General features: G+C 45.2%; 2 protein-coding genes across 4 annotated transcripts in view; one reads left to right on the forward strand and one right to left on the reverse strand.

The window, feature by feature from the left end:
• Nucleotides 1-4,627: 4,627 nt before the first annotated feature.
• POP5 (POP5 homolog, ribonuclease P/MRP subunit) lies at nt 4,628-6,884 on the forward strand. Of its 2 annotated transcripts, XM_055322470.1 has the most exons (5): nt 4,628-4,695; nt 4,780-4,922; nt 5,973-6,122; nt 6,301-6,384; nt 6,487-6,884. In XM_055322470.1, the coding sequence occupies exons 1-5, from the start codon at nt 4,676-4,678 to the stop codon at nt 6,600-6,602; spliced, it is 513 nt and encodes a 170-aa protein (XP_055178445.1). In that variant the 5' UTR covers nt 4,628-4,675; the 3' UTR covers nt 6,603-6,884. The 2 variants fall into 2 exon arrangements, with proteins under 2 accessions (XP_055178445.1, XP_055178446.1); XM_055322471.1 differs by lacking the exon at nt 5,973-6,122.
• A 1,543-nt stretch (nt 6,885-8,427) lies between these two features.
• The window catches only part of RNF10 (ring finger protein 10), a 35,724-nt gene continuing 16,977 nt past the window's right edge, over nt 8,428-27,174 (reverse strand). The window contains exons 3-17 of one of the 2 annotated variants that reach the window (XM_055322469.1): nt 25,682-25,881; nt 24,608-24,698; nt 23,146-23,330; nt 22,929-23,065; nt 21,449-21,609; nt 19,866-19,991; nt 19,370-19,631; nt 19,023-19,156; nt 17,500-17,617; nt 17,167-17,268; nt 14,941-15,096; nt 12,743-12,843; nt 9,593-9,650; nt 9,334-9,492; nt 8,428-8,699 (exon numbers count right to left, since the gene is read on the reverse strand). In XM_055322469.1, coding sequence (XP_055178444.1) covers nt 8,626-8,699; nt 9,334-9,492; nt 9,593-9,650; nt 12,743-12,843; nt 14,941-15,096; nt 17,167-17,268; nt 17,500-17,617; nt 19,023-19,156; nt 19,370-19,631; nt 19,866-19,991; nt 21,449-21,609; nt 22,929-23,065; nt 23,146-23,330; nt 24,608-24,698; nt 25,682-25,881 — 2,064 coding nt within the window. In that variant the 3' untranslated portion in view covers nt 8,428-8,625. Of the gene's footprint in view, nt 8,703-9,333; nt 9,493-9,592; nt 9,651-12,742; nt 12,844-14,940; nt 15,097-17,166; nt 17,269-17,499; nt 17,618-19,022; nt 19,157-19,369; nt 19,632-19,865; nt 19,992-21,448; nt 21,610-22,928; nt 23,066-23,145; nt 23,331-24,607; nt 24,699-25,681; nt 25,882-27,174 lie in introns of both variants that reach the window. The other variant, XM_055322468.1, reaches the window with a different exon arrangement.

Raw genomic sequence — 27,174 nt, forward strand, 5'->3', positions numbered from 1 at the left:
AGGCTCCATGCACCGGGAGCCCGATGTGGGATTCAATCCCGGGTCTCCAGGATCGCGCCCTGGGCCAAAGGCAGGCGCCAAACCGCTGCGCCACCCAGGGATCCCTAAATACCTAATTTTTAAAAGATTTTATTTATTGATTTATTCACAAGAGACGCAGAGAGAGAGGCCGAGACATAGGAGGAGGGAGAAGCAGGCTCCCTGCGGGGAGACCGATGTGGGACTCGATCCTAGGATCCTGGGATCACATCCTGAGCCGAAGGCAGATGCTTGACCACTGAGCCACCCAGGCATCCCTAAATACCTAATTTAAGGGGTAGTTGTGAGGATTAAATGAGTCAATCTATGTCAAGTGTTTAGAACATTCTCTGGCACATGGTTGTCCTATAAATATACACATACGGTGGATCCTTTCAGATAGACATTGAGATAGCCTTTTGCTATCACACACAATACTGCAAGACGCATCCTCATTCACCTGTCATTTGGCACAAGCACAAGAATCTCTGTGGGATAAATCCCTGGCAGAGGAATTGCTGGGTCAAACTGTAGTGCCCTTGTAATTTCAATTAATTTTTGGATGAGTGAACCCTCGCAGCAGGTGGGGAAGAGGGAAAGAGGTCCACAAGGCAGTGAGGATGAGTGAGGAGTGAGATGCAGTGTCCTATCTCTGAGGTCCAGAGACGACCATGTTTGTCCCAGGAACCTGAAGGACACAGCAGCTCCCTAAGCCCCTGGCCAGGCAGATGGAAGGTTGAATTTTATCCAGATTGTTCCCATAAAGGTTTTACAGGGAATTGGTTGATTGGATTAGAGGAGCAAGAGCCCCTAATGAGCAGCAGCTGCTTAACAAAACGTTGATGCAGATACAATGTTCCTGTACCATCATCCACCATTACAGCATCCGAGCCCTGGTAGGGAACTCTGGGATGCCAAAGTCACCTCAGAATGGCACCCCAATCAGGTCCATCTCCTCTCAATATCCTTCTAGGTCCCAGACATCCCAGAAGAGGTCGAGAGCAAGAGGGTAAGAGCACAGGTGTGAGGGGAACAAAAGGTTCTGAAATTTTTTGTCTGCTGAAATTACCATGTGACCTTGGGCAAGTCATTTGCTCCCTATCTCTGAGAAGAATGGGACCCACCTTCCCAGGGGTTGTCCTGAAGGTTAAACGAAGCCAGTGCTTATACAGTGCCTGGCACAGTGAGAGCCTAATACACAGAAGCCCTGAAGATACAGATGAATAAAGGCAGTTACTCTGGACCCCACCGCAGAAAGGCCCAGGAACAAGAACACAGCGGTAGCTTCCCATCTCCATCTTCCCATCCCATCCAGGGCCCAATTTAGCAGTTGCCCAACTGCGTCCTACGGAATGTTCCAGATGTTCCCGTCTGTGAAATGGGATGTGTGACTTATGTTTCCAGTAAGTTTCAAAAGCCCTGCCGAGGGATTCCTGGGTGGCGCAGCGGTTTGGCCCGGGGCGCGATCCTGGAGACCCAGGATCGAATCCCACGTCGGGCTCCCGGTGCATGGGGCCTGCTTCTCCCTCTGCCTGTGTCTCTGCCTCTCTCTCTCTCACTGTGTGCCTATCATAAACAAATAAAAATTAAAAAAAAAAAACTTAAAAAAAAAAAAAAGCCCTGCCGAAGCTAATATTCCTTTTTGTGTCTGATCCAAAAGAGCAACTGGCAACTCTCAAATGAGAAGAAAGGAAGGCACTGGAAGGAAGTTTCCCAAGCACCCCCACCTTCCCTTATTTATCTGATCTGGGATCTACCCTGCAGAGAAGTCCCAGGAGTAACAACAGCCAGTACCCCCGCCAATCCAGGAAGAACCCGATCGGGTCGGTAAGTGCACGGTTTCCGGCTCAGATGCCGGGCGGCCTGAGTTGTGCGCCTGTGAGCGGGGCCTCCGCGGCCTGGCTCCCGGCAAGGCGGGGACGGTCCTGGCCCGGCGTCGGGGAGGATTCCGGGAGAGACGGCCCTGCACGCGAGCCCCGCCGCCCCGCGCTCGCTGGCCCGGCAGGAGGCCGCCGCCCTCCACGCCTCCACGGGCGGACTCCCCCGCGGCCTCCCGCGCCGCGCCGCGGGGACCCGAGTGATTGCAAACAGCCGCCGGCCTCATTAGGAGACGTGTAATTAGCGGCTGGCGGAGCCGGCACCGGCTAATTACCGCGGGGAGCGGGCTGCGCCGCCCGCGCCGCTGTCTGCGCCCCCGGGAGCGGACCCGGTCCCGTGGAGGGGAAGCGCAGGCGCGCCCCCGGGTGCTTGCTCCCGGGGCTACGCCGGGGTTGGGGGGAGGGCGTACTGTGCACACTCCCCGCGCCACCACCCGTTTCGCCCACGCGATCTCGTTGAGCTCCTATTCCCGGGTGAGCGAGGCACCCCCGTCAGTCTGCTGCATAGATGAGGAAATGAGGTCCAGGGACGTGAATTAACCTCCCCGCAGCAAGTGGCTGGAAAATAGCGGACAGGCAAAACCGTGCGCAGGCCCGCAGCCGCGTAAGCCAGGGTAAGGACTCGAGTCTGATGGCCTTGGGTCCGAATTCGAATCCAGTTCCTTACTGGATGGGACTTTGGTGTGAGCCCCAAACGCATCAATAAAATGGGCGCGGTGTTGGGACTAGGAAGTGTCGGAATTATTTTAGGGATGCGAGGCGGCAGAAGGGGTGCTCTGAGGGTCTCTGCTCTGCGCACAACGGGCCTCTAACGCCCCCTGCTGGCCGAATGGGGTCGCTGGCGAGACCGTTTTTTTGGTAAACCGGCTGGGGATGAGGAGAAAAATAGCCTGGACAACTGTGCACCTATTCCTCCCTTCCCCTCTTCCCCTCTCTTCCTCAACATCCCTTCTTTAAGGTGGCAAAGGGTTGGGCAGCTCGGGTGGCTCAGCGGTTTAGCGCCGCCTTCAGCCCAGGGTGTGATCTTGGACACTCAGGATCGAGCCCCACGTCGGGCTCCCTGCATGGAGCCTGCTTCTCCCTCTGCCTGTGTCTCTGCCTCTGTCTCTCTCTCATGAATAAATAAATAAAACCTTTAAAAAAAAAAAAAAGGTGGCAAAGAGTTGAGAGGTGGTAAAATTGGGGATTCATTCCAGATTATGCAAATACCTAGCCTCCCTTCATGGACCTCACCGGGCCAGTCAATTCCACAATTCTACAAATAGGGCTGGGTATAAAGATCAAGTTACAAAGCTGTGCACCAGAATGCTGGGTATAATTTTAAAAATCTAGAACTAACTTGAATGTCTATCATGGGAATATTGACCAATTTAGCAGTGTTATATCCTAACAGTGAACAAAAGGAGCCACACACAAACATATTGTTGGGTTTTTAAATGAAGTTCAAGAACAAGCAAAGCTAATCTTATGATAGAAATCAGAACAGAGCTACTTCTGGGAATGTTTTGACTGGGAAGACGGCAAGGAACCTTCTTGGGTGTGGAAATGCTCCCTCTTAACCTGGGTGGTAGTTACAAGAGTCTACACATGTATGTAAAAATGCATTGAGCCTTACACTTAATATAAACTTTATGCATGGTGCACCTCAATAATTCAGTTGCAAAAAAAAGATATTCAAGCAAAAATAAGTGCAATAAACAGTTTGATCCTATTCTTAATAAGAAAATATATTACCATACGGCAGCAGTTCTAAGTTTTTTGTTTCAGGACACCTTTACATTCTTAAATTATTGAGCATCTCAAGAAGCTTTTGTTTTTATAGGATATATTGATACTTATGGATATTAAAACTGAGAAATGCGAAGATTCCAAGTAAATATAACAAAATAAAACTGAGAAGTGTTTAAAACACAATACAAAATCCCATTAGCCATCAGAGTGATAATGTCAGCACATGTCACATAGTTTCTGGAAAACTTTACCGTCTATTCTGAGAAAGTGAAAAAGGCAAAGATCTTAGTATTATTATGAAATTAATTTGACCTTAGGGACACTTGGAAAGAGTCTAAGAAGATCCAGTGGTCCCTGGACCTCACTTTGAGACCCGCTGGCACAGCGGGAAAGAAAAAAGGAAGAAAATACCTTCATTACATGATAAATTATTCTCTCTCGGTGCTGAGATTACCATTTATTTTTATTTCCTTCTTTGTACTTTTTTTTTTCTTAAGTTAAATATAACGACCACGGACTGTTTCTGCAAACAAAACCCGGGGCAATACACTCGTCTCCGTAAGATTGTTGAAGGACCCAAACAGTAGTAATACAGTTGGCTGTACGAAAAATTAAACCGAGCTCTAACCGGGGTCCGATTTCCTGTGTCCGTCCCAGGTGTAGAAGCGCAGGGTCTTGCCCTCAAAAGTTCTGCCGTCTAGCTTAGGGAGCGAATATAAGTGCATACACAACTTTACCGCAAGGGAATGGAAAGCAAACTCAGGCAGCGAACAGAAACCCCCATCGCAGCCACGCGCCGCGGGACCGCGCTCCTCCGCAGCCAAACATCTCCGCGTGGCTGTCAGCGGGGGGCAGGCGCTCCGCAGAAGTGGGGGGAGGTGGGGCTAAAGGAAACTGACGCTGGGTTCCGCCAATCCCGTAGCCCCGCCCTCTCACCCTGCTTCCCTCTCTGAGTGGTGGCGAGACTGCGGAAGCTAATTTCCCATTGGCCAGCAGCAAAACGGCCGACTTCCGGTTTGTGCGCTGGGCCGCGGGGCGCGGAGGCCGCCATGGTGCGGTTCAAGCACAGGTAAGTGGCTGCTGCGCGGCGTTCGCTGCGGCGTCGGGTCCTCGCGGTCTCGCCCCGCCCTCACTTCCCTGCCGCCCGCCGCAGGTACCTGCTCTGCGAAGTGGTGTCCGATGACCCCCGCTGCCGCCTGAGTCTGGAGGACCGAGCGCTGGGCGGCCTCATACGGGACACGATCGCCCGCGTGCACGGGACATTCGGCGCGGCCTCCTGCTCCATCGGCTTCGCGGGTGCGAGGGTGCGGGGGAATTGGGCGGTCGGCGGGATTATAAGGGAACGGGCCCTGAAGGGGGAGAGAGAAGGGGTCCGAGCGACCGCAGGAGCTTCCAGGTCCGATACAGCCCCCCCTTTATGGTATCGTCCTTTTTTTTTTTTTATTAAGATTTTCTTATTTATTCATGAGAGACACACACACAGGCAGAGACAAAGGCAGAGGGAGAAGCAGGCTCCATGCAGGGAGCCCGACGCGGGACTCCAGGATCATGCCCCGGGCCAAAGGCAGGCGCTGAACCACCCAGGGATCCCCGACTTATAGATTTATTTATTCATGAGAGAGACAGGCAGAGGGAGAGGCAGGCTCTTCGCAGGAGCCGGATGCAGGACTCGATCCCGGACCCTGGGACCACGACCGGAGTCGAAGGCAGCCTCCAACAGCTGAGCCACCCAGGCGTCCCCAGCCACACTATTTAATACTTAAATAATTCCCTTTTACCCTCTGCTTAAAATTGAGTACTGGAGAATTACATACACATAGGTACAATTCACTTAAATCGGGTCATTCTCCACTGCTTCAGGAACCCAGAGAGTCCAGTTAGAAGAGAACCTTGTGTTTCAGCCACGGATTTCCTCTGCCAGCCCCAACCCCACTTAACAGCTAATCAGTGAATTAGAAGAGCATTTAAAATTACAAATTCATTCACCAGTTTTGAGTGGTGTGCAAAGTCCTGGGTGTATGGTCTATCCCTTTCCTGTAAATGAAGGTCTGTCCCTAAGACTTTTTTCCTTCAGGAATTTATTTATTCATGAGAGAGAGGGGGGGGGCAGGCAGGCAGAGAGAGCAGTAGACTCCCTGCGGGGAGCCTGATGTGGGACTCATCCTGATCCCAGGACTCCAGCATCACGCCCTGGGTCGAAGGCAGGCGCTAAATCACTGAGCCACCCAGGGATCCCCCCTTCAGGAATTTTTTACTCACTGCCTGGCCCATAGTAGACTTTCATGTTACCCTAAGATTAAGTGAATCCAAAGTTTCCCAAGTGATTACCCCCCCCCCCTTCCGTAGTGCGATACCTCAATGCCTATACTGGAATAGTGCTACTTCGGTGTCGGAAGGAATTCTACCAACTTGTGTGCTCAGCCCTTCCTTTCATCACATACTTGGAAAACAAAGGACACCGTTACCCGTGTTTCCTCAACACCTTACACGTGGGAGGTAGGAGTGCATGTGGTATGGCTAATTTTCAATAGTAGCAGGCTTAGGGTTGTCTTGACAGGTGGGTGGGTCGTCTTGCTATCCTGCCAAGAACAGGCGGCTTTCACCTAGCTCCCGAAGTCTCTGAGGCAGACCACCTTTCACAGGCTGTTGACCACAGAGCTCTTTCATGTGCCAGGTACAATTAGAACGTGTCAGAAGTTCCTGATTCGTTATAACAGGAGACAGCTGTTAATCTTACTGCAGAACTGCACTGATGAAGGTAAGCAACATTCCCCCAGTGCCCAATGAGTGGTATATAGCCTGGCTAAGTAAGAGAGCACTCCCAAAGACCTCTCTCATCCCTGCTGCCTCCCTTTTCCAGGAGAACGGGAAGCTATCCAGAAGTCTGTCACCAAAAGCTGTTTACTAGAGGAGAGGTCAGATGAGGAAGAGCTTTCAGACAGTGGCGGTGAGGAGGCTGCTGAGGCAATGGAGTGACCCTCCCTGCAGGCTGTGCTGGGCCCGAGATTCAGAGCCCGCTTGTTGGCACAGGACATTCTGGGAGGCAGCAGCATCTGCTAGTCTGCCAAACTGGAAGACTGCTGACCAGAGGCCAAGGTATCTGCTCAAAATGGAGGACTTACTCACTTCAACTGAAGTTACCTTTACTTAGTGCTGCCTGGCTAAATGGTTCTGCAGGTGGTGAACCCCCAGTAGTTATAGTCTCTGTAACTACCTGGCTGAGGATAGGTTTAATAAATGTACTTGACTTCTGCAGCATTTAGTATACTTAAGTTCAAGCTTGGCTAGGTCTCCTTCCCGCTCTATCCCTGGCCTCAGTGGGAAGACTGGCTCCCTATGATACTAGATGCCTGGCCTACCACGTGAGGCCCTAGGATGCCCTATGCCCTAGGATGAACCCTAAGCAACCCAAGTTATTTAGAGTAAAAGTATTAGTGAGACACAGCAACTGAACTGGCACAAATTTATAGTTGGTCTCAGTACTGACCCCCCACAGGGCCTTAAAAATAACCAGATTCCTTACTAGTACTTAATCAGATAATAACAAACATGATTCTTGCACTACTTTTCAGGGAAAGGCGGGAGGGCTGGGCCCAGCAACAAAATCTGGCCTTGCCGGACATTACAAAGCCAAGCAGCAAAGCAGCAGCTGCCAGCTTCCAGTCATTTTCTGCAGTTGGACCCTTCCCTATTGTCTTATGCCTGTAGGGCCACATGAAGACAAGTGATACTGCCACACTCACAGAGGTTAGGAGGGTTTGGGTCCACTACCTGCTGATGACCTTTCTAGGGTCTGTCTTCTTGTATAACGAAACAGATGTTAACGTACCTTATGCAACAGATTTATAATATTTGCTCTAACATGTACCCTCATTTTCAGGGCTGAACCACACCCTCATGCACCCAGGGCAGTTCTTGTCCCAGGATTTCCGAGCCTTTTCCTTTTAAGAATGACAGGTTAAATGAAGTTAAGCCCAACTCAGGAACCTTTTAGGCCTGACACTGGGAAAGATACTGCCCCATAACAGCAGAGTGCTCAAGCTCATGGTAACTGTTACTTTATTTAAGAAGCATGTCTAGCTAACCTGTAATGAACTTTAAAAAACCAGAAAGCTCACAGTGCTTGTGCAGGTGATTTATTGCAACTATTTGCCTTCACACTCTATTATACCTGAAGGTCACTTTATTAAAGCAGCAAGATAATTCACATCACTCAAATTCAGCTCAAACCAAGGCACAGACTGCTCTAGACAACAAGGAGGCAGTGGGTAATACCGCTGCTTTCAAACCTGCCCTGCTGTCTCTAGGTGTGTCAGACTCCTCTGCTCCTACAACTCAGGCTACTGTCACTTAAAACAAGCTTCACCTAAAAGTGGGCAGGTTTCAGGGCTTCTTTAATGATTATAGCTTTCCTTGCCAAACAAGCCACATTCAAGAAGTAAAACCCTTGAGCACGTATGTAAGCAGTCCAGGTCTGGCACCACAGCCTGGCCATTTTTCAAAGAAAAACTGCAATTCAGGCTGGGTGTCCTAAATCCATTTTATTCCCCATCCTCTGTTTCTTTAACAAGAGGAAAACTAAACAGGAAAGGCTCAACTATTTTTAAAAGATGCTGAGCAGTGTGTTGAAACCATGATGCCTTGACATGTGGGTAGAGCAGTACTAGAACACTCTGGGGTTTGGGCTGCTCCAAGGGTTGTTGAAGGGACTCAAACTTATCTGAGTTGAGAAAAACTAATTCTACATGGGTCAAAAAGACTAACCCTGGTACCAAACTAAAAATCTTGGCAGGAAGAGAGCTCTTGTGTCAATACTTTATTTTGGTGTAAAGACGGGAAGCTGGAAAATACACTGTATTTAAAATTTTGGTTCCCCCTCACGCTGTGGAAACCCCCTCCCCCCAGAGCTAATCTGTTCAAACTCAAATACTTAAAAATTACAGCAGCAAAACAAAAGCACAGAAAAAAGAAAACCAGATGGAGAAGGTAGCCAGTAGTGTCACTTGGTGTGGACGACTGAAGTGCTGAACAGGAGCTTTTGTTTCTGTTTTTTCCTTTTCTTTCCTCCTTTCTCTTCTGAATGGAAACAGAGAAAGTTTAGCTTTAAATGCCATCCCCTTGCCCCCCCCAGCCAGTTTTCATTCCTGAGAGTCCCAGGGTGGCAGCTAGGTTCTGGGGTGAAGACAGCCTGGATCCAAATACCAGTCCTTGCATGCTCCAGGTATTGGTCTGGGCAAGTCACTGTACATCCCCAGACCCATTTCCTCGTCTGTTCAACCCATGATAGTTCTACCTATTTAATACGGTGGTTGGGAGAATAAAATGAGCACAATGCTAGGCACAGAGAGGGCATACCTTAAATGCTGGTGTTCTTCTCTAACTCAATACCCACAGAGTGGTATGGGCTTCCAGCCGGACTTTTCCATCTATTAGCCACCCTACCAAACTTGGCCATTCTAAAACCTACTCTCCACTACTATGTATTAGGGAAAAAAGTAAAGAGTTCCTCAGACTTTCACCCCCAGGCCTCAAGAATTCATGTGGGGTGGCCAAAAGGTCCTGACATTCCAGATGGACTATTAGCTGACACTAGCATATGAACCTACAGGCTCAGGAAAAACAGTGCCTGACTCATTAGTGGGATCTGCCAATGGATGCACTTGGGAATGACAACCCTGGACCGAGCACTCGGATTCTTTGCCTTTACCAGAGAGGGGATCTGAAGTAGCTGGTGTGTCCAGTTTCATGAAGGCTGCTTCAATAGCTTGGCTGAAGGAATTTTGGAAACTGGGCACAGGAACACGGTCTGAGTTATCACTCTCCCCATCGCTGTCCACAGGAGCAGGAGGAACTAAGCTGTTTTCATCTATAAAATAACCAGTGTCACAATTTTAGAGATGACCCTATAGAAACTTTTAATTTCTGAAAGAGACCAAATTCCTTCTCCACCGAAGGGCCATTCTCACCTTTTTTTGAAGCAGTCTTGGGCCATACATCTGCTTTTGCTTTTCCAACCCTCAGCATCTGTCGGAGTGAGAGGACAGAAAAGGATTTAAGTAAGCAGTCTAATTTCTTTTCTAGACTTGTGTCTTAACACTAACTGGCTAGGGAGGACAAAGAACTATCGCCTCTGGAAAAAAGGGATTTTCTAGGTACTTCTTTCCTTAACACCCTATTCCTGTCATGTTCGCTATATCCTGACCAGTAGAACTAGCAGTCAAACTCCCAAGGTGGAGGATCAAAGCTGTTGTTCCTCAAGAAACAGGTAAAGAATAGTGCATAGACAGCACAAGAGGTTCTTACTCAGACTCTCAAGTTGGGAGTCCTGATTTTGTGTCATTCCCTTCTGGTAAGTTTTCCCGCTCTGGAAAAATACCAAGAGATAAACTCCGTAAGATTCAAATAGGAAAGTCCTAAAGTATGTGTCCTAAAGTGAGGTAAGGTAAGAATGGAGTTGGGCTGGCAGAGGTTGGTTTCATTGAATAACTTTTCTTCATCATGTACCACTTTGATGATCTTTTCCCTTGGTCCCTGGGAGTTAGGTCCAAGTAATATGGCATCTGAATCGTTTTACTCCTAAAAGGTCAATAAAATATGTATCACCCCTGTGTTTTATTCCTGCCAGTTGTTTAAATGTTTAACCTGAACCCACTCATGAAAAAAACAGACAAATCCAATCCAAACTATAGGACACTATTATGGTACAACTGGCATGGATGCCATAGGAAGAAAACAAAACCAAAAAAAAAAAAAAAAGAGGTTAGAGAAACTATTATGGATCAAAGGAGACTAAAGAATTAAGGGAATGAGCAATCTGATGGGACCTGACTGAAAATAATACTGGACCCTTAAGACAAATGGTGAAACAGAAATACATATATTAGATATTCAATTAGCTGAATTTCTCTGATGTGGTCATTAACAACTGTGCTTATACAGAAGAATGTCATGGGGGGGGACATTTATATTGTACTTGGTGGTCAACTGTCATTCATGAGGTCTGTAGCTTTTTTTTTTTTTTTAAGATTTTATTTATTCATAGAGAGGCAGAGGGAGAAGCAGGCTCCATGCAGGGAGCCCGACGCGGGACTCGATCCCGGGGCTCCAGGATCATACCCAGGGCTGCAGGCGGTGCCAAACCGCTGCACCACCGGGGCTGCCCTGTAGCTTATTTTCAACACAGTAAAACAATAAAAGGAGAAAGCAAATACAGCAAAATACTAACAACTAGTGAACCTAGGTGAAAGATAAAACGTTCATTATGCTATTCCTTCAGCACTTCTAAGTTTGAACTTGTTCACCATATAAAGCTAAAAAAAAAAGCAATGGCAACAAAACCTAGTTTTGTTTTGTTTTTTTAACAAAACCTAATTTTTTTTTATTTTTTTTTTAAAGATTTTATTTACTTATTCATAGACAGAGAAAGAGAGGCAGAGACACAGACAGAGGGAGAAGCAGGCTTCATGCAGGGAGCCCGATGTGGGACTCGATCCTGGGTCTCCAGGATCACACCCCAGGGTTGCAGGCAGCGCCAAACCGCTGCACCACCGGAGCTGCCCCAAAACCTAGTTTTACAACACTTAAGCATTTGACATAACTCCTGGGAGCCACTTGCATAATCACCTCTAAAGCCTACCAGTTAATATTTGGGATTGTTCTCAATTATTTCTTCCTCCTTGACTTCAGGATTCTCCTTATCAAAGTCCTCCTTACCGAAAAAATGAGTGGGAAATATCAGAAAGGGAGACAGAACATGAGAGACTCCTTACTCTGGGAAACAAACGGGGTGGTGGAAAGGGAGGTGGGTGGGGGGTGGGAGTGACTGGGGGGTCACGGGGGGGGGCACTTGATGGGATGAGCACTGGGTGTTATGCTATACGTTGGCAAATTGAAAAATAAATAAGTTAAATAAATAAATTAATAAATAAATAAAGTCCTCCTTACCGAAGTCCAATTTCTGCTTATTTCTCAGCATCTGCTGACATTTGTTGTGAGAAACATCCATTATCACCTGCTCTAAAGAACTGTTAAGCTAATGATTCCAAACTAGTCCCAAAAAATTAATACTCACTTATAATGGGGGTCCTTGGCAAGCTGTCCATCCATCTTCCTTAGTAATCTCAGCGCAGGAAGGCTGAGTTGGTTTTTTTTTTTTTTTTTTTTTAAGAGATTTATTTATTCATGAGACACAGAGGCAGGCTTCATGCAAGGAGCCCGATATGGGACTCAATCCCAGGACTCCAGGATCACGCCCTGGGCTGAAGACAGGCACTCAACCGCTGAGCCACCCAGACATCCCAGGTTTGTTGTTTTAAAGATTATTAATAAAGTGATCTAACACCCGTTTGCCTCGTGGCATGAGAGCAAGATGGATCATCAGCAGCTCTACTGGAGCCATCTGAGGAAATCTGGCCAGGGTTCTCATTCTTGCTGTTCTGCTCAGACCTATATAGTCTGATCCAGAAACAGGGCCTCAGTATGTGCCACCAGTGTTTCCATCAGTATGTGAAGGATAACAGACTTCAGTAAGTTGGACTAAGTGACGTTCCTCAAGGGTCATCCAAGAAAAAAAAAAAGGGTCATCCAAGAGACCTACCTTAATGCTAACTCAATGTGCATAAAATAAAAATATTTCAATTATTGAAAAAAAATTTGACATCAAGGGTCACTAGCCTAGCATTCCTCTAACCTGCTGCTCAAGAAAGCTGGTTTAGCTAATTCTAGGACAACCAATACCATGCTTCTTTCCCTTCCCAAAGTGAAGAGGAATGACTTATTATATGTAACAGATACGGTCCTAGAACTAGGGACCAGCTGAAATTGAATGATGTCTCCCCAGCCCCTACAGCAGTGCTCAGTACTTAAGTATATAATGATTTGTTAATTAAAGCTCTGATTCTCCTTCAGCTACTCCTGGCTTCTTTCCTTGGTAGTAACTCTACAATAACATGAGACTAAATCCATGAAATTTCCTCTTAAAAAAGCTTTCCATGATTAGCACCATCTATGCAACATTAGCCTATAAGTCTCTCCTCCAATGGAAAGATTTTCGGAAAGAACAAGCAGCAGAGTTCATGTTATATACCCTCGGGCTGTTTTACAAACAAAAGATTTACCTGAGCAAAGGAAGGGAAGGGAGAGTCTTCTTCCAGACTCCCAACGCAGAATGAAGGACTGCCCTGACTGGCAGTGGGTGACAGAGGGGTCAGCATAAAGTCTGAAAGGAAACCAGAGACCTGATTATGTAAGTCAAGCTCCACAAAGAGCTAGTCTACTCTTAACAAGAGAGAAAAGATGACCCCTGAATCAGGTCTGGATAATTACCAGTCCCACCTCAAAAAGTAAATTTGATCCACTATCAACTCTGCCAAGGTTTTTGTTCTAAAACCTTATTTGAGAAACCTTATTTGAGAGAGAGAATGTGTGTGTGTGTGTGTGTGTGTGTGTGTACAAGCAGAGGGCGAGGGAAATGGAGGCTCGATACCAGGACCCAGGGTTCATGACCTGAGCCGAAGGCAGACCCTTCTGGTCCACCCAGGACCCAGGCACCCTAACTCTGCCATGTTCTTTCAAACTCAAGAACATGGCCTACTCTTCGCATTAGTGACCTACGGAGAGAAAACTTTCTTAGTCACAGCAACACTAGAAAACAGGGCAGAATCCCCTGCCACACTAAGAAAACCCTTTCCGTAGCAGCCAACTCTCCAGGCCTGGGTACTAGACTACCATGGACTGGTTTTATGTGAATGAAAAAGTCCCAAGAAAAAAAAGGAGGTCAGCTTTTATGTTCTGGCTGGATGTCAAAGACCTGGAAATATTCAGTTAGAATCCAAGACACACAAACCAAATCAATACAAAGAGCACCTTTCCCTGGTGCTCCCTAGGTAATAGTCTTCTCCATCCTTTGTGCCCCAGAACGGAGTATTTCCCACCAGTCTACCCACTGTCCTGATCACTGCTGGGAGGGAAGGCCTAGTCACTGCCCACTGTCAGCAGGGTTGTTCAGTACTTCCATTCCTAGCACCATCCAGCTGCTCCTGCCTAAATACATGGAAGCCCATTCCTTACAAAAGCTAGTATGTGAAAGCACATACACACAATTCTGCATCAGGGAGGATGCAGCTGATGTTCTGCCACATTCCTCCCTGTAGCTCTCTCCTGAAACTTTTCAAGAGCACGATGGCCATGCACACAGCCCTCAAGATACAGGTTCTGGTCACAGCCCCTCCATCACTAAACCCCTGTCTTAGCCTCAGGCTCCTAATCTGCAAAGTGGCAGACATATGATCACAAAAGGGTTTCCAAGAGTTTTAATTTTAAATATTCTGCTCTTGGACATTTTATTAAAATGGCTGGCAGAGAAATAAATTTTAATTATTAAATACTATCTGCCAGGAGGATGAAGATCAAAAAAGGCAGCTCTCTGAAATAATAATTAACACTTGAATGTTTAATTTCATAACACATTAATACATTCTCTCCATATATAAAAAAAAAAGTATTTTCAAAACGCTATAGCCTCTTTGAACAACCTGAATCCTGATCTCACTTCCTAGAGTAAAACACCAGTTTGGAAAAAATCGTATCAGTATTTTTCTATACATTTAGATATTATAAACCCATAACGAAATGCTATTTTTTGCATTTTTCTTTTGAAAACCACAAATGTGGTAATGCATGGAACTCGATCTCAGGATCATGAGTTCAAGCCCCATATCAGGCGTGGAGTACATTTAAAAAATAAATAAAACCACAAATGTATCATCTTTTGTCTCGTTCTACCACCTTATCTTAAAGGTCCACCCATTAGTTCCTGAAGACAGCTATTACCCTCTTCAACAGGTGTAAAGTATTTCACAGTATAAATAACTATTTAGTTCAGCCATTGCCTTACCACCAGATTTCATAGGCTCCTCCCACCCCACCTCCCGCTATTATAAACAATGCTACGATAAGGAAACATGTACAAAGATGCTTATGCATACAAAGGGATTATATCACAGGTACAAACTAGAAATAGCTGGGTCACAAGGAAGAATCTAAGTTTAACTATGCTGCCATATGACCTGCCTTGAGGTTTTGAGATTTTTGTAAGACAGCAGGGTATAAAGTAGTACAGCCAATGGGCAAGGTGAATCAAATGGGCAAAATTTGATGTATCTCAGGAATATATTAACCATCCAAAGTAATGTTAGTCATCTAAAGATCCCACCATGCTGAATAGGTCAGAGTTGTATATTCAGACATTATTAGGGCTTTGACTAAGCTCTGTAACTGGTGGCCAATTTCATTCTTTAAATCTCTACTCATTTACCTGCTTGGGAACCTGGACTTCTGCTAAGAGGAGACAGGGAGAGGGCACCATGGCCCTCGGTGCTGGTGGGACCCAAAGCAGAATCGGAGGTGCAGGTATAGGAATTGAAGGCAGGAAACTGCTGTAGATTCTCTAGGGGAATGTGAACTTCTGGGTCTGCAAAGAAAAGATGAGAATGGTAGCCAATTTAGAATATCCCTCAAATCTTTTCCAACAGTTAAGGACAGTCAATATGAATCTCCCAAGAGTCCAAAGGATGTACACAGAAGTTTTAAACCCCAGATTTAGGGGCACCTGGGTGGCTCAGTAGATTAAGCATCCGACTCTTGGGTTCAGCTCAGATCTTGATCTCATGGGTGAGATGGAGCCTGCTGGCATTGGGTTCTGCATTCAGAGGGGAGTTTGCTTAGGAATTTCTCTTCCTCTGCCCCTATCCCCTTACCATACTCCTACCCCACTTGCCCATGCATGTATGTACTCTCTCTGAAATACACAAATCTTAAAATAAAAATTTAAAATTAAAAAAAATTAAATAAATAAAACCCTTGCTCTTACTATTCATAATTGAAGCCAGAAGATGAACAGGGGGTTATTCTATATACTATGAATATTTCCAAAATAAAAAGGGTAAAACAAAAATCCCCTGTTCATGAAACATCCATTTTTTTTCTTTTCCTTTTTTTTTTTTTTTTTTTTTAAGATTTCACTTATTTATTCATGAGAGACAGAGAAAGAGAGGCAGAGACACAGGCAGAGGGAGAAGCAGGCTCTACACAGGGAGCCCAACGCGGAACTCGATCCCAGGTTTCTTTTTTTTTTTTTTTTTTTTTTTTTTTAATTTTTATTTATTTATGATAGTCACAGAGAGAGAGAGAGGCAGAGACACAGGCAGAGGGAGAAGCAGGCTCCATGCACCGGGAGCCCGACGTGGGACTCGATCCCGGGTCTCCAGGATCGCGCCCTGGGCCAAAGGCAGGCGCCAAACCGCTGCGCCACCCAGGGATCCCGATCCCAGGTTTCTAAGATCGCGCCCTAGGCTAAAAGCGGTGCTAAACCACTGAGCCACCTGGGCTGCCCGACATCCATTTTTTTTTTTTTCCCGAACATTTGGGATATGTGCTAAACAGCTACACAGCATTGGGGCCCCAATTATATACTTATTCCGGTTTTGTATAAAAATAAAACTTATATTTACCATACTCTATGTAGTCAAGAACAATGAAATCTTTTTTCCCTAGCTGAGTACTCAGTACTTTGTTTTCTGGAAGACAGGTAGGTCCTCATGTCACACTAATCTGGGTTCAAAGAAGCTTACATTGGAGTAGCAGATCAAAGGACTCTGTATTTATTGGTACAAGAGAGCTCTTGAGGGATCCCTGGGTGGCGCAGTGGTTTGGCGCCTGCCTTTGGCCCGGGGCGCGATCCTGGAGACCCGGGATTGAATCCCACATCGGGTTCCCGGTGCATGGAGCCTGCTTCTCCCTCTGCCTATGTCTCTGCGCCTCTCTCTCTCTCTCTCTCTCTGTGACTATCATAAATAAATAAAAATAAAAAAAAAATAAAAAAAAAAAAGAGAGCTCTTGAATCTAACCTTCTGTATATTTCCTAGTTTGTCAAGGTTTCTACTATATCAGATCCCCTTGGCAGACATCCTGGGTACAGATGTCCCCTTTATAAATAATTTAAGATTTTTATTTGAGAGAGAGAGAGAGAGATTGTGTGCACGTTCACACACAACTGAAGTGAGAGATGGAGAAGCAGACTGCTCTCTGAGCAGAGAGCCCAATGTAGGGCTCATTCCCAGGACTCCAGGATCATGACCCAAGGCAGACTCTTAACCAACTGAGCCACCCAGGCACCTCTAGATGTCCCCCTTTAATATAAAGGTGGGATCAATGTTCCATCTAGAGTACAAAGGAGACAATTATCCCCTAAATTCAGCAAATCTCCAATTCTCTTCCCAGAACATGTTTTTTCATCCACTATGCAAGATGAATTTAATCTCATCCCTTATTAAGAGCTATGAGCTTTGACTTGCATTAACCCACTTAATTCTCAAATAAGCCTATGAAGGAGGTACCCTTATGATTCACATTTAAGAGTTAAAGAAACTAAGTCACAGAGCTAAAATGTGAACCAAGCATTCTGGCCCCTGGGCTCAAGCACTGAGTCTCTCTATGATGATGCACAGCTGTACTCGTCAATTCTGGGAGCTTCTGAACTTACACTTGCCCTGTTTCTTGTTCTCCTCCATCTCAATCCTGCGTTCCCGGCGGCGTTCCTCCCGAGCCTTCTTCTGGCGCTGATGCTTCCTCTTTTCAATGTCATCTGTGGATTGGTCAGATGGTGAGGTGGACTGAGGACAATCTGGCCATGAACTCCTCCCAGGTGACTAGTAACTAAGGTCACATAAGAAGGCACCCAGATTGGATGAATGGATGGAATGTTTTTGGAGGTATGGAGGCTCATGATGGAGCTCCTTAATTTCTCCCACACCAGGTTTCCAGTCAGTACCCCTGAGCTCCACTATGAAGAGAAACAGAGTGGGTGCAATCTTACCTGAGAATATCTCTAGGGTTTCCTTAGAGACCACAGGAGGCTGCAGAGCTAGTTCACAGATGCTGAACTCACAGGTAAGTGGCAGGTGAGAGAGGTATCTATGGCGCTGTCGAACGTCCTACCATGGAAAAGGGACCAAAACTCAACACTGGGCTGAACTCTGAGGACAGAGGTTCCCATCCCAGACAGCCAACAGTACACAAACTCACAAAGAGCACCCCAGCTCAAAGAGCAGTACTCAAGTTATCACCATTTTTGCAAAGCCAAACAGAAATGTCAATTAACATACAATAAGGTAGAACGAGCAACCAAAAGCAGTTTTTAGCTTTGTGCTACAAATGAACTAAGCCTGGTAATAAATAATCTAAAGCCGATCAGCTGCTTGATTTTCTGGAGCCCACAACTGAGGGGGGGGGAGAACAAGGGAAGGTAAAAAATTAGTTGGTGGCAAAAAAAACCTGGGATCCATTGACAGAATTAATGATAACTAGGAAGGCAGGTAAAGCAGATTTACCTACAAATAAAGTTTGGCCTCAAACAGTAAAAAAAAAAAAAAAAAAAAAACCGAAGCCCATCAATTTAAGTTTAATTTTCTTTTCCATTCATTTTCTCCATGTTTGATAGAAAGTTTATGGTACTCAAACAGTCTCTAATTTTTTTTTTTAATTTTTATTTATTTATGATAGTCACACACACAGAGAGAAAGAGAGGCAGATACAGGCAGAGGGAGAAGCAGGCTCCATGCACCGGGAGCCCGACGTGGGACTCAATCCCAGGTCTCCAGGATCGCGCCCTGGGCCAAAGGCAGGCGCTAAACTGCTGCGCCACCCAGGGATCCCCAACAGACTCTAATTTTGAGGCTGTTAACAAATTTGTGATTAATATAAGGATAACTCTCAAAGGGCAAAAACTCACATATGTAAATTATCAGACAATAATTAACAAAAATTGACAGACACTATTATTATTAATAATTAATTTGGTATCTGCTAAACCAAAAATGTGTTTCAAGCTTGTATAATTAGTATAGAGCCTCCAAGAGCTTTTGGATTCCCTTGGACGTTTCTCCCAAGCCAAAAGGAAAAAGGAGAACAAACTCATCTTGAATGAAAGTGGGTCGAGACATCTGTATTCCCAAGCCACAAGAAATGAACCTAGCAGTGGTGACTAATAGAACTCCAGCAAAGAAAGGGAGTACCATTCAATCCCTAAAAACTTTGCAGGTATCATCGGTGACAAAATACTTAGAGGGTAGCCCCGGTGGCCCAGTGGTTTGGCGCCGCCTTCGGCCATCCTTGGAGACCTGGGATCGAGTCCCACGTCAGGCTCCCTGCATACAGTCTGCTCCCCTCCCTCTCCTTCTCTGTCATGAATAAATAAAATCTTTTAAAAAAAATAGACTTAGAAATACAAAAGCTAAGATCCTTGAAGGATTATGAGCAGGGCCTGGATAGGCCACGTCAAAGAGATCAAGCTGATGGCACTCTGGAGCCATGCGCCCTTTGGGGCAGGCAGGACCTTACCTCAGACATGGAGTAGCCAGCAATCTCCACCACTACCGCCGAGATCTTCTCCGGGCTCTGCTCCAGGCTGCCGTATTCCCTCACAAGGCAGCGCACATTCACAGGGTGCAGGAACATGTGCTGCCCGTCCTCCGCTGAAGACAAGCGGCTCTCTCATACAACAGTCTTGGCCAGTCCTCAAGACAGTGCCCCCCAGACAGCTAGGCCTACCTCTCCCTCCCCGAGGCCGAAAGCACAACAGACCCAAGCACCCATGTCTAGTGGTAATACCTCCTCTTGCTAGGAGGCCAGGTCATCTCGCGGATACATCTCTACGGCAACCCAGCCCTCCTCTCAGGGACACTCACCTTGGTAAAAGTAGTAACAAGGAGAGCTGCTCAGATTTGTGAAGCCTGGCTTGCTGATGGGTTCCTGCTGGCTGGACTCAGTACAAATGGTCCCCTCTCCAAGACTGTCATCTGCTAACTCTGCATCATCACAGGCCTCAGGCTCTGGTTCAGACACTGCTTCCTCTTCCTCTACCAGAGGGAGAGCAAGAGGACGAGGAGATCCCAGAGAACAAACTTCGGTGGTCTCTTCATCAAAAGCAGACAGATAGTCTAGCACACCCTGTTGAGACAACTCTACATCAAAACAAAGTACCTGTGGCAAAAGTAGGCACAGGAACCAAGCTCTGCGCTGTTTTCCTTAGTTGCCACATTCACTGATTTAACATCCCCAGGTAAAGAACTCAGGAGCACAGAGGAAATGTTCAGAGCCCCCTCTTCTCCCCACAGCGCCCACCACTTCAACAGCAGCACTGAGGAATGGCAGCCATTTAGTCTATAACCGGGACGCACTAACCTTCCTGGGTTGAAGCACAGACTCCTTGGCCAAGGGAGCCATCAGCACCAGTTGTTCCAGAGCAGGCATAACACCAGCGGCCTCCCCTCTGCTTCCAAGCAATCCTGACAGAGCCTCCTCCCGAGTCTAGATCACCAAAAGACCACAGAAAGCTAAGCTTCCAGAAACACAGTTTGGGCAATGGCTTACAATGGACTCTCAACAGGAGCAGAAAAGGCAACAAAACCCAATGGGAGGAGTTTAAGTACTTAAAATCCTCAATCTTTAAGGAAAAAGGAAACAAAAAAGCACCTGGGACTCAAATAGGATGGTATTCTGCTTAGAATCTGTCAGTGACAATGATAACACTACACAAAATCTTTCTGAACAAAAAATCCAAGAACACAGAACTAGTCCTCTAGTTTTTATCAGCTATGCTGAGAGAGAGCCCCAATGCAAGAGGCAGGGGTCTGGTCAACCCCCACCTCAATCTGAAGAGCTCTATTTCCAAAGAGCTTTTCGTCTCTGAAATGCATCTGAACAAATGTTCTGTACTATAGGGGGGAAAAAATTAAATATACAGGACTCTGCTAAAGGAGGACTCAGAAAGACAAGAATTCAAGTAACAGCTTCACCTCTTGTTAGTACTACATCCTCAAGCAAATTACCTTATCTAACTCATGACTCCATTTCCTCAGCCGTGGTAGGGGAGTTGTTATCTGTCACACCAGGATATGAAACTTAAGCGAGATAAACATAAATACAGTACCTTCGCACAGGGCCTATCATATGCCAATTACTCAATACACAAAGGCTTTCACTGTTCTAATTCAGATTGGTAATTCTCAAAATATGATCTAAGGATGAACAATATCTAAATCACCCTGGAACTCATTATAATGCAAATTATTAAGCCTACTAAGCTCAGACAAATCCATTTCTCAGGGTGGAGTCCAACAGCCAAGGATTCTGATGTCTACTAAAGGGTAGAGAGCTTAGGAAATCCTGTATTTGGGGAATTCCTGCTATTCCAAATCCTCAGCAGGCATTGGTAGGGCCTGCTGGACAGGCCATATTACTCTCTTCAAAATGTCTCTCAAATAAAACATCTCAAATAAAACTTAAATCTGGGGCAGTCCGGGTGGCTCAGTGGTTTGGCGCCTGCCTTTGGCCCGGGGCCTGATCCTGGGACCCGAGATTGAGTCCTGTGTCAGGCTCCCTGCATGGAGCCTGTTTCTCCCTCTGCCTGTTGTCTCTGCCTCTCTCTCTCTCTCTGTGTCTCTCATAAATAAATAAAATCTAAAAAACAGAAAACAAAACAAAAACCCCCCCAAAATTAAATCCAAGTGTTTTCTTAAAAAACAAAACAAAACAAAAAAAACTACCTTACTTAACTAAGCTCATCTAAGAGACTTCACTGACTCAGTTAAAGATCATTTTAACTTCTTCCTTTCAACACTTTAAAAATCAATAGGTCTGCCCTTCTCTCCTAACACCAAATCCCAGGACAAATGCTTTTTCAGCTGTTCCCTATTGGGTCATCTTAAATGTGGGACCAAGGTAACTTATCCTCACCATCCTATCGTGTCTGCAGTGTGTCTTACCTTGAGCTCCTGGATAGCTGCCTCAATAAAGCAGGACTCGGGAGTGTGCTTCTCCTCTGCCAGCTGCTGCTCTAGAGCTACTCTCTCTTCCCGAACCACCCGGTGCAGCACTTGCTCCTTAGAGGCCAGCAACAGCTTGGAGTACTGGCTGTGCTGTTCATCTACAGGGGGACCAGCAAAATCAGAGAAACCCAACACTCAGAGCTCTGTGTCCACATGCTACACAACATTTACAGTTTTTTTCCCTACGTTGTGAAGATGAATTTAGCATAATTTTCTAAAAATAATTTTTTAAAGATTTTATTTATTCATAAGAGACACACAGAGAGCCAGAGACACAGGCAGAGGGAGAAGCAGGCTCCAAGCAGGGACCCCGATGTAGGATCGATCCCTGGACTTCAGGATCATGCCCTCCCCCACAGGGAGCCTGCTTCTCCCTCTGCGTATGTCTCTGCCTCTCTTGTGTCTCTTATGAATAAAATCTTAAAAAAAAGAAAAAAGAAAAAGAAAAAAAAGCCCTCGAGATGCTATTTTCCCACCCCCACTGTCCTATACATTTTTCTATACATTTATATACTCATGTTCACTTAAAGAAATAAAGGTTTTTCCATAAATGATAAACTCTTTAAGTTTTGTTCTGCATTTTTCATCCAACGTGTGCTAAAATCTTTCAAGACTTTTTTTTTTTAAGGATTTTACTCATTCATGAGACACACACACACACACAGAGAGAGAGAGAGAGAGAGAGAGAGAGAGAGAGAGAGAGAGGCAGAGACACGGGCAGAGAAGCAGGCTCCATGCAGGGAGCCCAATGTGGGACCTAATCCCAGGAGTCTGGGATCACGCCCTGAGCCAAAGGCAGAGGCTCAACTGCTGAGCCACCCAGATGTCCCTCAAAATGTTAATACAGGGGCACCTGGGTGGTTTAGTGGTTGAGCCTTTGGCTCAGGTCATGATCCTGGGGTCCTGGGATCAAGTCCTGCATCAGGCTCCCCTCAAGGAGCCTGCTTCTCTTCTGCCTATGTCTCCGCCTATGTCTCTCATGAATAAATAAACTCTTAAAAAAATGTTAATACAGAGATCTATTTTTACCTTCTGTATTGTGTTCCACAGTAGGATACACCCTACTTTAAGTGCCTTATGGAACACTTAACTTACTGTCAATTTCTATGACACTGTAATAACAAAAAAAATCCTTATACATGATCCTTGGTGCAAATAATTTCCTCAAGACCAGGCACGATGCCAGGCACTATTTCAATAAAATGAAAATTTAAAATGTATCTAACTAAACCATACCTGAAACCAAGAGTTAAACCACTCTGCAAACTCCCCTCTAACCTACCAGAATCCTAAAATTGATCTGGAAATGCTAGAAATGGCTTGCCCAAAGGCTCAGTTTCTGATAGTAGAAAGATATAATCAGGGGCCTTAAAGGATGTACCACAGGATTATTTACCCCTAAATTAACAGAACTCACCTCCTAGATGAATAGGATGGTCTACATTCATCCATTTGGATTTGGGCAAAGCCAACAATACCCCTTTCTCCCTCTTCATCAGCTGCATCGTAATGGTATCGCCAACAACATACTGACGCGACTCTGTGGCAACAACACTATAACATGGACATTTAGATGGAAAAAAAGCAAGGAGTTAGCAGGTGGGGGTCTAATCTAGTAAAGGTCTCCATCTCACCTTTTGAGATCCTTCTTATGTACTGAACTATAACAGATGGGACATTTACTCCAGGTCTTCTCACTCAGTGAAAGATAGTGCAGAATGCATGCCCAGCAGAAGATGTGTCCACAACGGGTTATTTTGGCTGCAGTAGGTGGATATAGGCATATTGGGCAAGATGGCACTTCATGGCTACAAATGCGCTGAAACAAAACAGCACAAGTCACACTTTCAAGCTGACATGGGACTGTCAAAGTTAGTCTCTCCTCTGCTATCCCCATCCCTGGTACATCTCAACACATCTTCACAAAATTGTTTAAAAATGCAGATATATAATAATACTTTAAATTCCTAAGGAAACCACAACAACAGTTTAATATATACCAAGGAGCACTTGGATGGTTTGGTCAGTTAAGCATCTGACTCTTGATTTCAGCTCAGGTCATCATTTCAGGATCCTATGACTGAGCCCAGTCATCAGGATCTATGACTGAGCTCCCTGCTCCACACTGAGTCTGCTCGTACCCCTCTCCCTATGCCACTCCCCTCACTCACCTGCACATGTGCAGTCTCTCTCAAATAAGTAAATCTTTAAAATGTATCTATACATAAATATAATAACTACATAACAGGTATTTTAGGGGTTCTACATCAAAGAGGAAAAGTGACAAATCAATATATGATCCAATTAATTTAAAAAATTTGTATGTACACATACAGAAAGGCATGAAAAGGGTCAAGAAGTAATGTACCAGTAATTTTCCAACAGATTTTCACTTCACATGCATCTATTTTTTTTTAACCAGTGAATATAAAACAGGTTTCATGGGACTTCTTTGCCATTCTATGATCATTTTATGAATTTTCACAGTTGATGGGAAGCCAGGGTTTGAAGCCTTTAGCTTTGAAATGATTCCATATCCCTAAAAGCTAAGAGCAGCAAGGAAATACCCAGAGCTCCAAACATCAACAGAAAACAAAACGTGCCAGTGGCTGAGACTGCAGTGCAGCTGGTGACCCATTTACCTGCCATAAGACTGAGGCCTAATTTGATACTGATTACTACAAACGGCTACTAGTGAAGCCATGTCTATGCAGTGAGCCCATCTGAGGTCAGGAGGGTATCCAGCATTTCTCATATATTTCCCTGGTGACTTCTTCCCAGGAGAGGAGGCTATAGATAGAACCTCAATATTTCCCTGGTTACTTCTTACCAGGAGAGGAGGCTGTAGATAGAACTGTTTTTATACCTTCATTTTAGATAGGAGTCTTCCAATTCCCCAATCCTGTAGGCCAGTGCCAATTAGCACAAAACAAACTTCAGGAGAAACCAGGACTGATCTCTGGGGAATGTCTACAGTGTGGCCGTGCAGAAAAAGGTATTAACAGTGAAACCACCTCACAGCTGCTGTGTCACCAGGGTCCCTTTCTTTAGTTCTTTCTCCCACTAACAGCTAACAAGTTTAGCTGGGCTACTCACCACTTGTTCCACAAAGTCCCAATTGACTAAAGTATCAGGATCAGCAAAATGAACTGTGTAGTCTTGGTCTTCAGACACTACAAATTGGCAGCTAGAAACAGGGGAAAAGACAAGGAAAAGGCAGACTCTCAGAATCCACCAACATGCCATCAGCAAAAAAACCATGACTCCTTCACTTAAAAATCAAATACAGGCCATTAGCAGCCATGGTTGGTGAAGTACTGAACTAGGACTTTAGCCTCAGTTCTCAGCCCTGGCTCGAGGAAATCCAAGGACTTGGCAAGTAGGAGTCTAAATCTATGAATTATGTTTCTTCTGTTTTCAAGCCCAGTCAAGCTGCTGTAAGCCTCCCTTGAACTAAAATTAACCCAGACTATGGCCCCATCATTCAGCAGGAAGCCAGATTTCCTCCCTCCCCCTGAGAAATCCTGGCATATAGCTAGTCCTCAAGGCAGTACAAAGACTCTTCTCACTCAATCATTTAATTACCAATTTATATAAAGTACTAACCAGATACTTCAGTCTAGATTCAAGGTCAAATCTTACATGATAATTATGACACACAAAAGGAAATAAAAGGGAATCAGTATTTGAGCAAATGTATGCCAAACACTCCAACCTGTCATCCAATTCTCCCTTAAGTAATTCTCCTCCTTTATAGGGGAGAAGCTGAGTCTCAAAGTGGCTAAATTACCCAAGGTTGAAGGACAAAATAAAATTCAAATCTAGGTCCAATTTCAAAGTAAACACTTTTACTACCTCATAATGACACTAAAGAATTATTTAATTTTATCATTAATTTATATACTTATTTAAGCATTAAGAACCAGGAACATCCGTTTGAAAGGCTTTTTTTCAAGTTGCCCCACACACACACACACACACAGAGAGAGAGAGAGAGAGAGAGAGAGAGAGAAGAAAAAGAACCAGACTAATTCCCTTTCTGTCTCTCTCCCACAGCAGTTTAAAAGAAGCTTCTTCTAAAAAATAAAAATAAAATAAAAGCTGCTTCTCAGCTCCAACAACTGCCCAGAGGCTCAACCGCACTTCCCACCTAAAAGGAGGCATACTCACTTGGCCTGTAAAAAGAGTTCCTTGTTAAAAGGCTTATGCCCCCACTTGTTCCTTTTTCCCCAGCTGCCATGTCCACTGCCTTCAAAGTGACCCGCCTGGCCACGCGGTTCAAAAGTGAAATTCAACAAGTGGTTCAGATTGATCTTCTTCGGACCAGAGAACTGGGCAGGGCTAAACTCTGCCCGTTGAGCCTCTGCTACCTAGAACAAGAATGAATCAAATATTTCTGATTAGGATCACACCTCCTGATTTATAGTAGAAACTAGAATAACCCCTCCTTCCACATGGTTTAAAATACTAACTAAATGAAACATAGGCTTAAAGTAAACAATCTTCTTAGGAGAGGGTTAACACAAAAGTCTATATAAGATCCAGGTGGGAGCAAAGTAGAGGACAAGACCTCTTAACATACAATCACTTACACTGTTCATCAGGCTGCCCTGCTAAAAGGCAATTAATTAACTATTAAATGACAAAACCCAACACAAACTCCTCTAGCTATCTTGGAAGTACAAAGATTTACTTACTGGATGGATTAATCTTTTGACAGTCTCATAGGACTCCTACACCTTCACTCTTATTACCTATTTGTTCTTTGGTCTGTTACTGACAAAAGTGAGTTTATGGAACTAGAGTCTGGAGGCGACTTGCAGGCAGCTGCTAACTGCCATGGGCTTCAGGATCCTGCCAGAGACCTCCCATCGAAGACACACACTGCTATTCACTGTTAATTAAAACTGACAGAATTAGAACACGTAGGCAGACAATTTCAGTGTCCAGAAATAAACCCAATCAGCAGAATTGGAAGAGTTTAGAAAGTGGCAAGAAACCACACAGGAGAAATACCACTGCAAAGATAGGAAGAAATCATGTTGGGGCTTTCTTAACATTCCCAAATTGAAGTGGTAGATACCGGTTATAAGTAAGCTAGTGCCATTTCCTAATACCAATTTCTCACTTAATGTCATAAGCACTGTGTCATGTCAGTCGTATTAGCATATAGTCCCTTTATTTTTTTTTTAAATATTTTATTTATTTATGCATGAGAGACATATATAGAGAGAGGCAGAGACACAGGCAGAGGGAGAAGCAGGCTCCATGCACCGGAAGCCCGATGTGGGACTCGATCCCGGGTCTCCAGGATCGCGCCCTGGGCCAAAGGCAGGCGCCAAACCGCTGCGCCACCCAGGGATCCCCATATAGTCCCTTTAAATGGCTATATACCACTACATCAGATAGGTAGGTATACTAGAGGACACAGATTGTTCGTAGCTTCTCCACCAAAACAAAACAATGTGTTGTTTTTTTTTTTAATTTTTATTTATTTATGATAGTCACAGAGAGAGAGAGAGAGGCAGAGACACAGGCAGAGGGAGAAGCAAGCAGGCTCCATGCACCGGGAGCCCGATGTGGGATTCGATCCTGGGTCTCCAGGATCGCGCCCTGGGCCAAAGGCAGGCGCCAAATCGCTGCGCCACCCAGGGATCCCAAAA

This window comes from Nyctereutes procyonoides, unplaced genomic scaffold (assembly GCF_905146905.1).
Source record: "Nyctereutes procyonoides isolate TBG_1078 unplaced genomic scaffold, NYPRO_anot_genome, whole genome shotgun sequence".
Taxonomy (NCBI): Eukaryota; Metazoa; Chordata; class Mammalia; order Carnivora; family Canidae; genus Nyctereutes; species Nyctereutes procyonoides.

What these genes read in the sequence shown, in the direction of transcription:
- POP5 (XM_055322470.1), top strand. Translation starts at nt 4,676, where the DNA reads ATGGTGCGGTTCAAGCACAG. An exon ending in CTGCTCCATCGGCTTCGCGG is followed by an intron (nt 4,923 to 5,972) that starts GTGCGAGGGTGC and finishes CCCCTTCCGTAG; the next exon opens with TGCGATACCTCAATGCCTAT. An exon ending in GCAGAACTGCACTGATGAAG is followed by an intron (nt 6,385 to 6,486) that starts GTAAGCAACATT and finishes TCCCTTTTCCAG; the next exon opens with GAGAACGGGAAGCTATCCAG.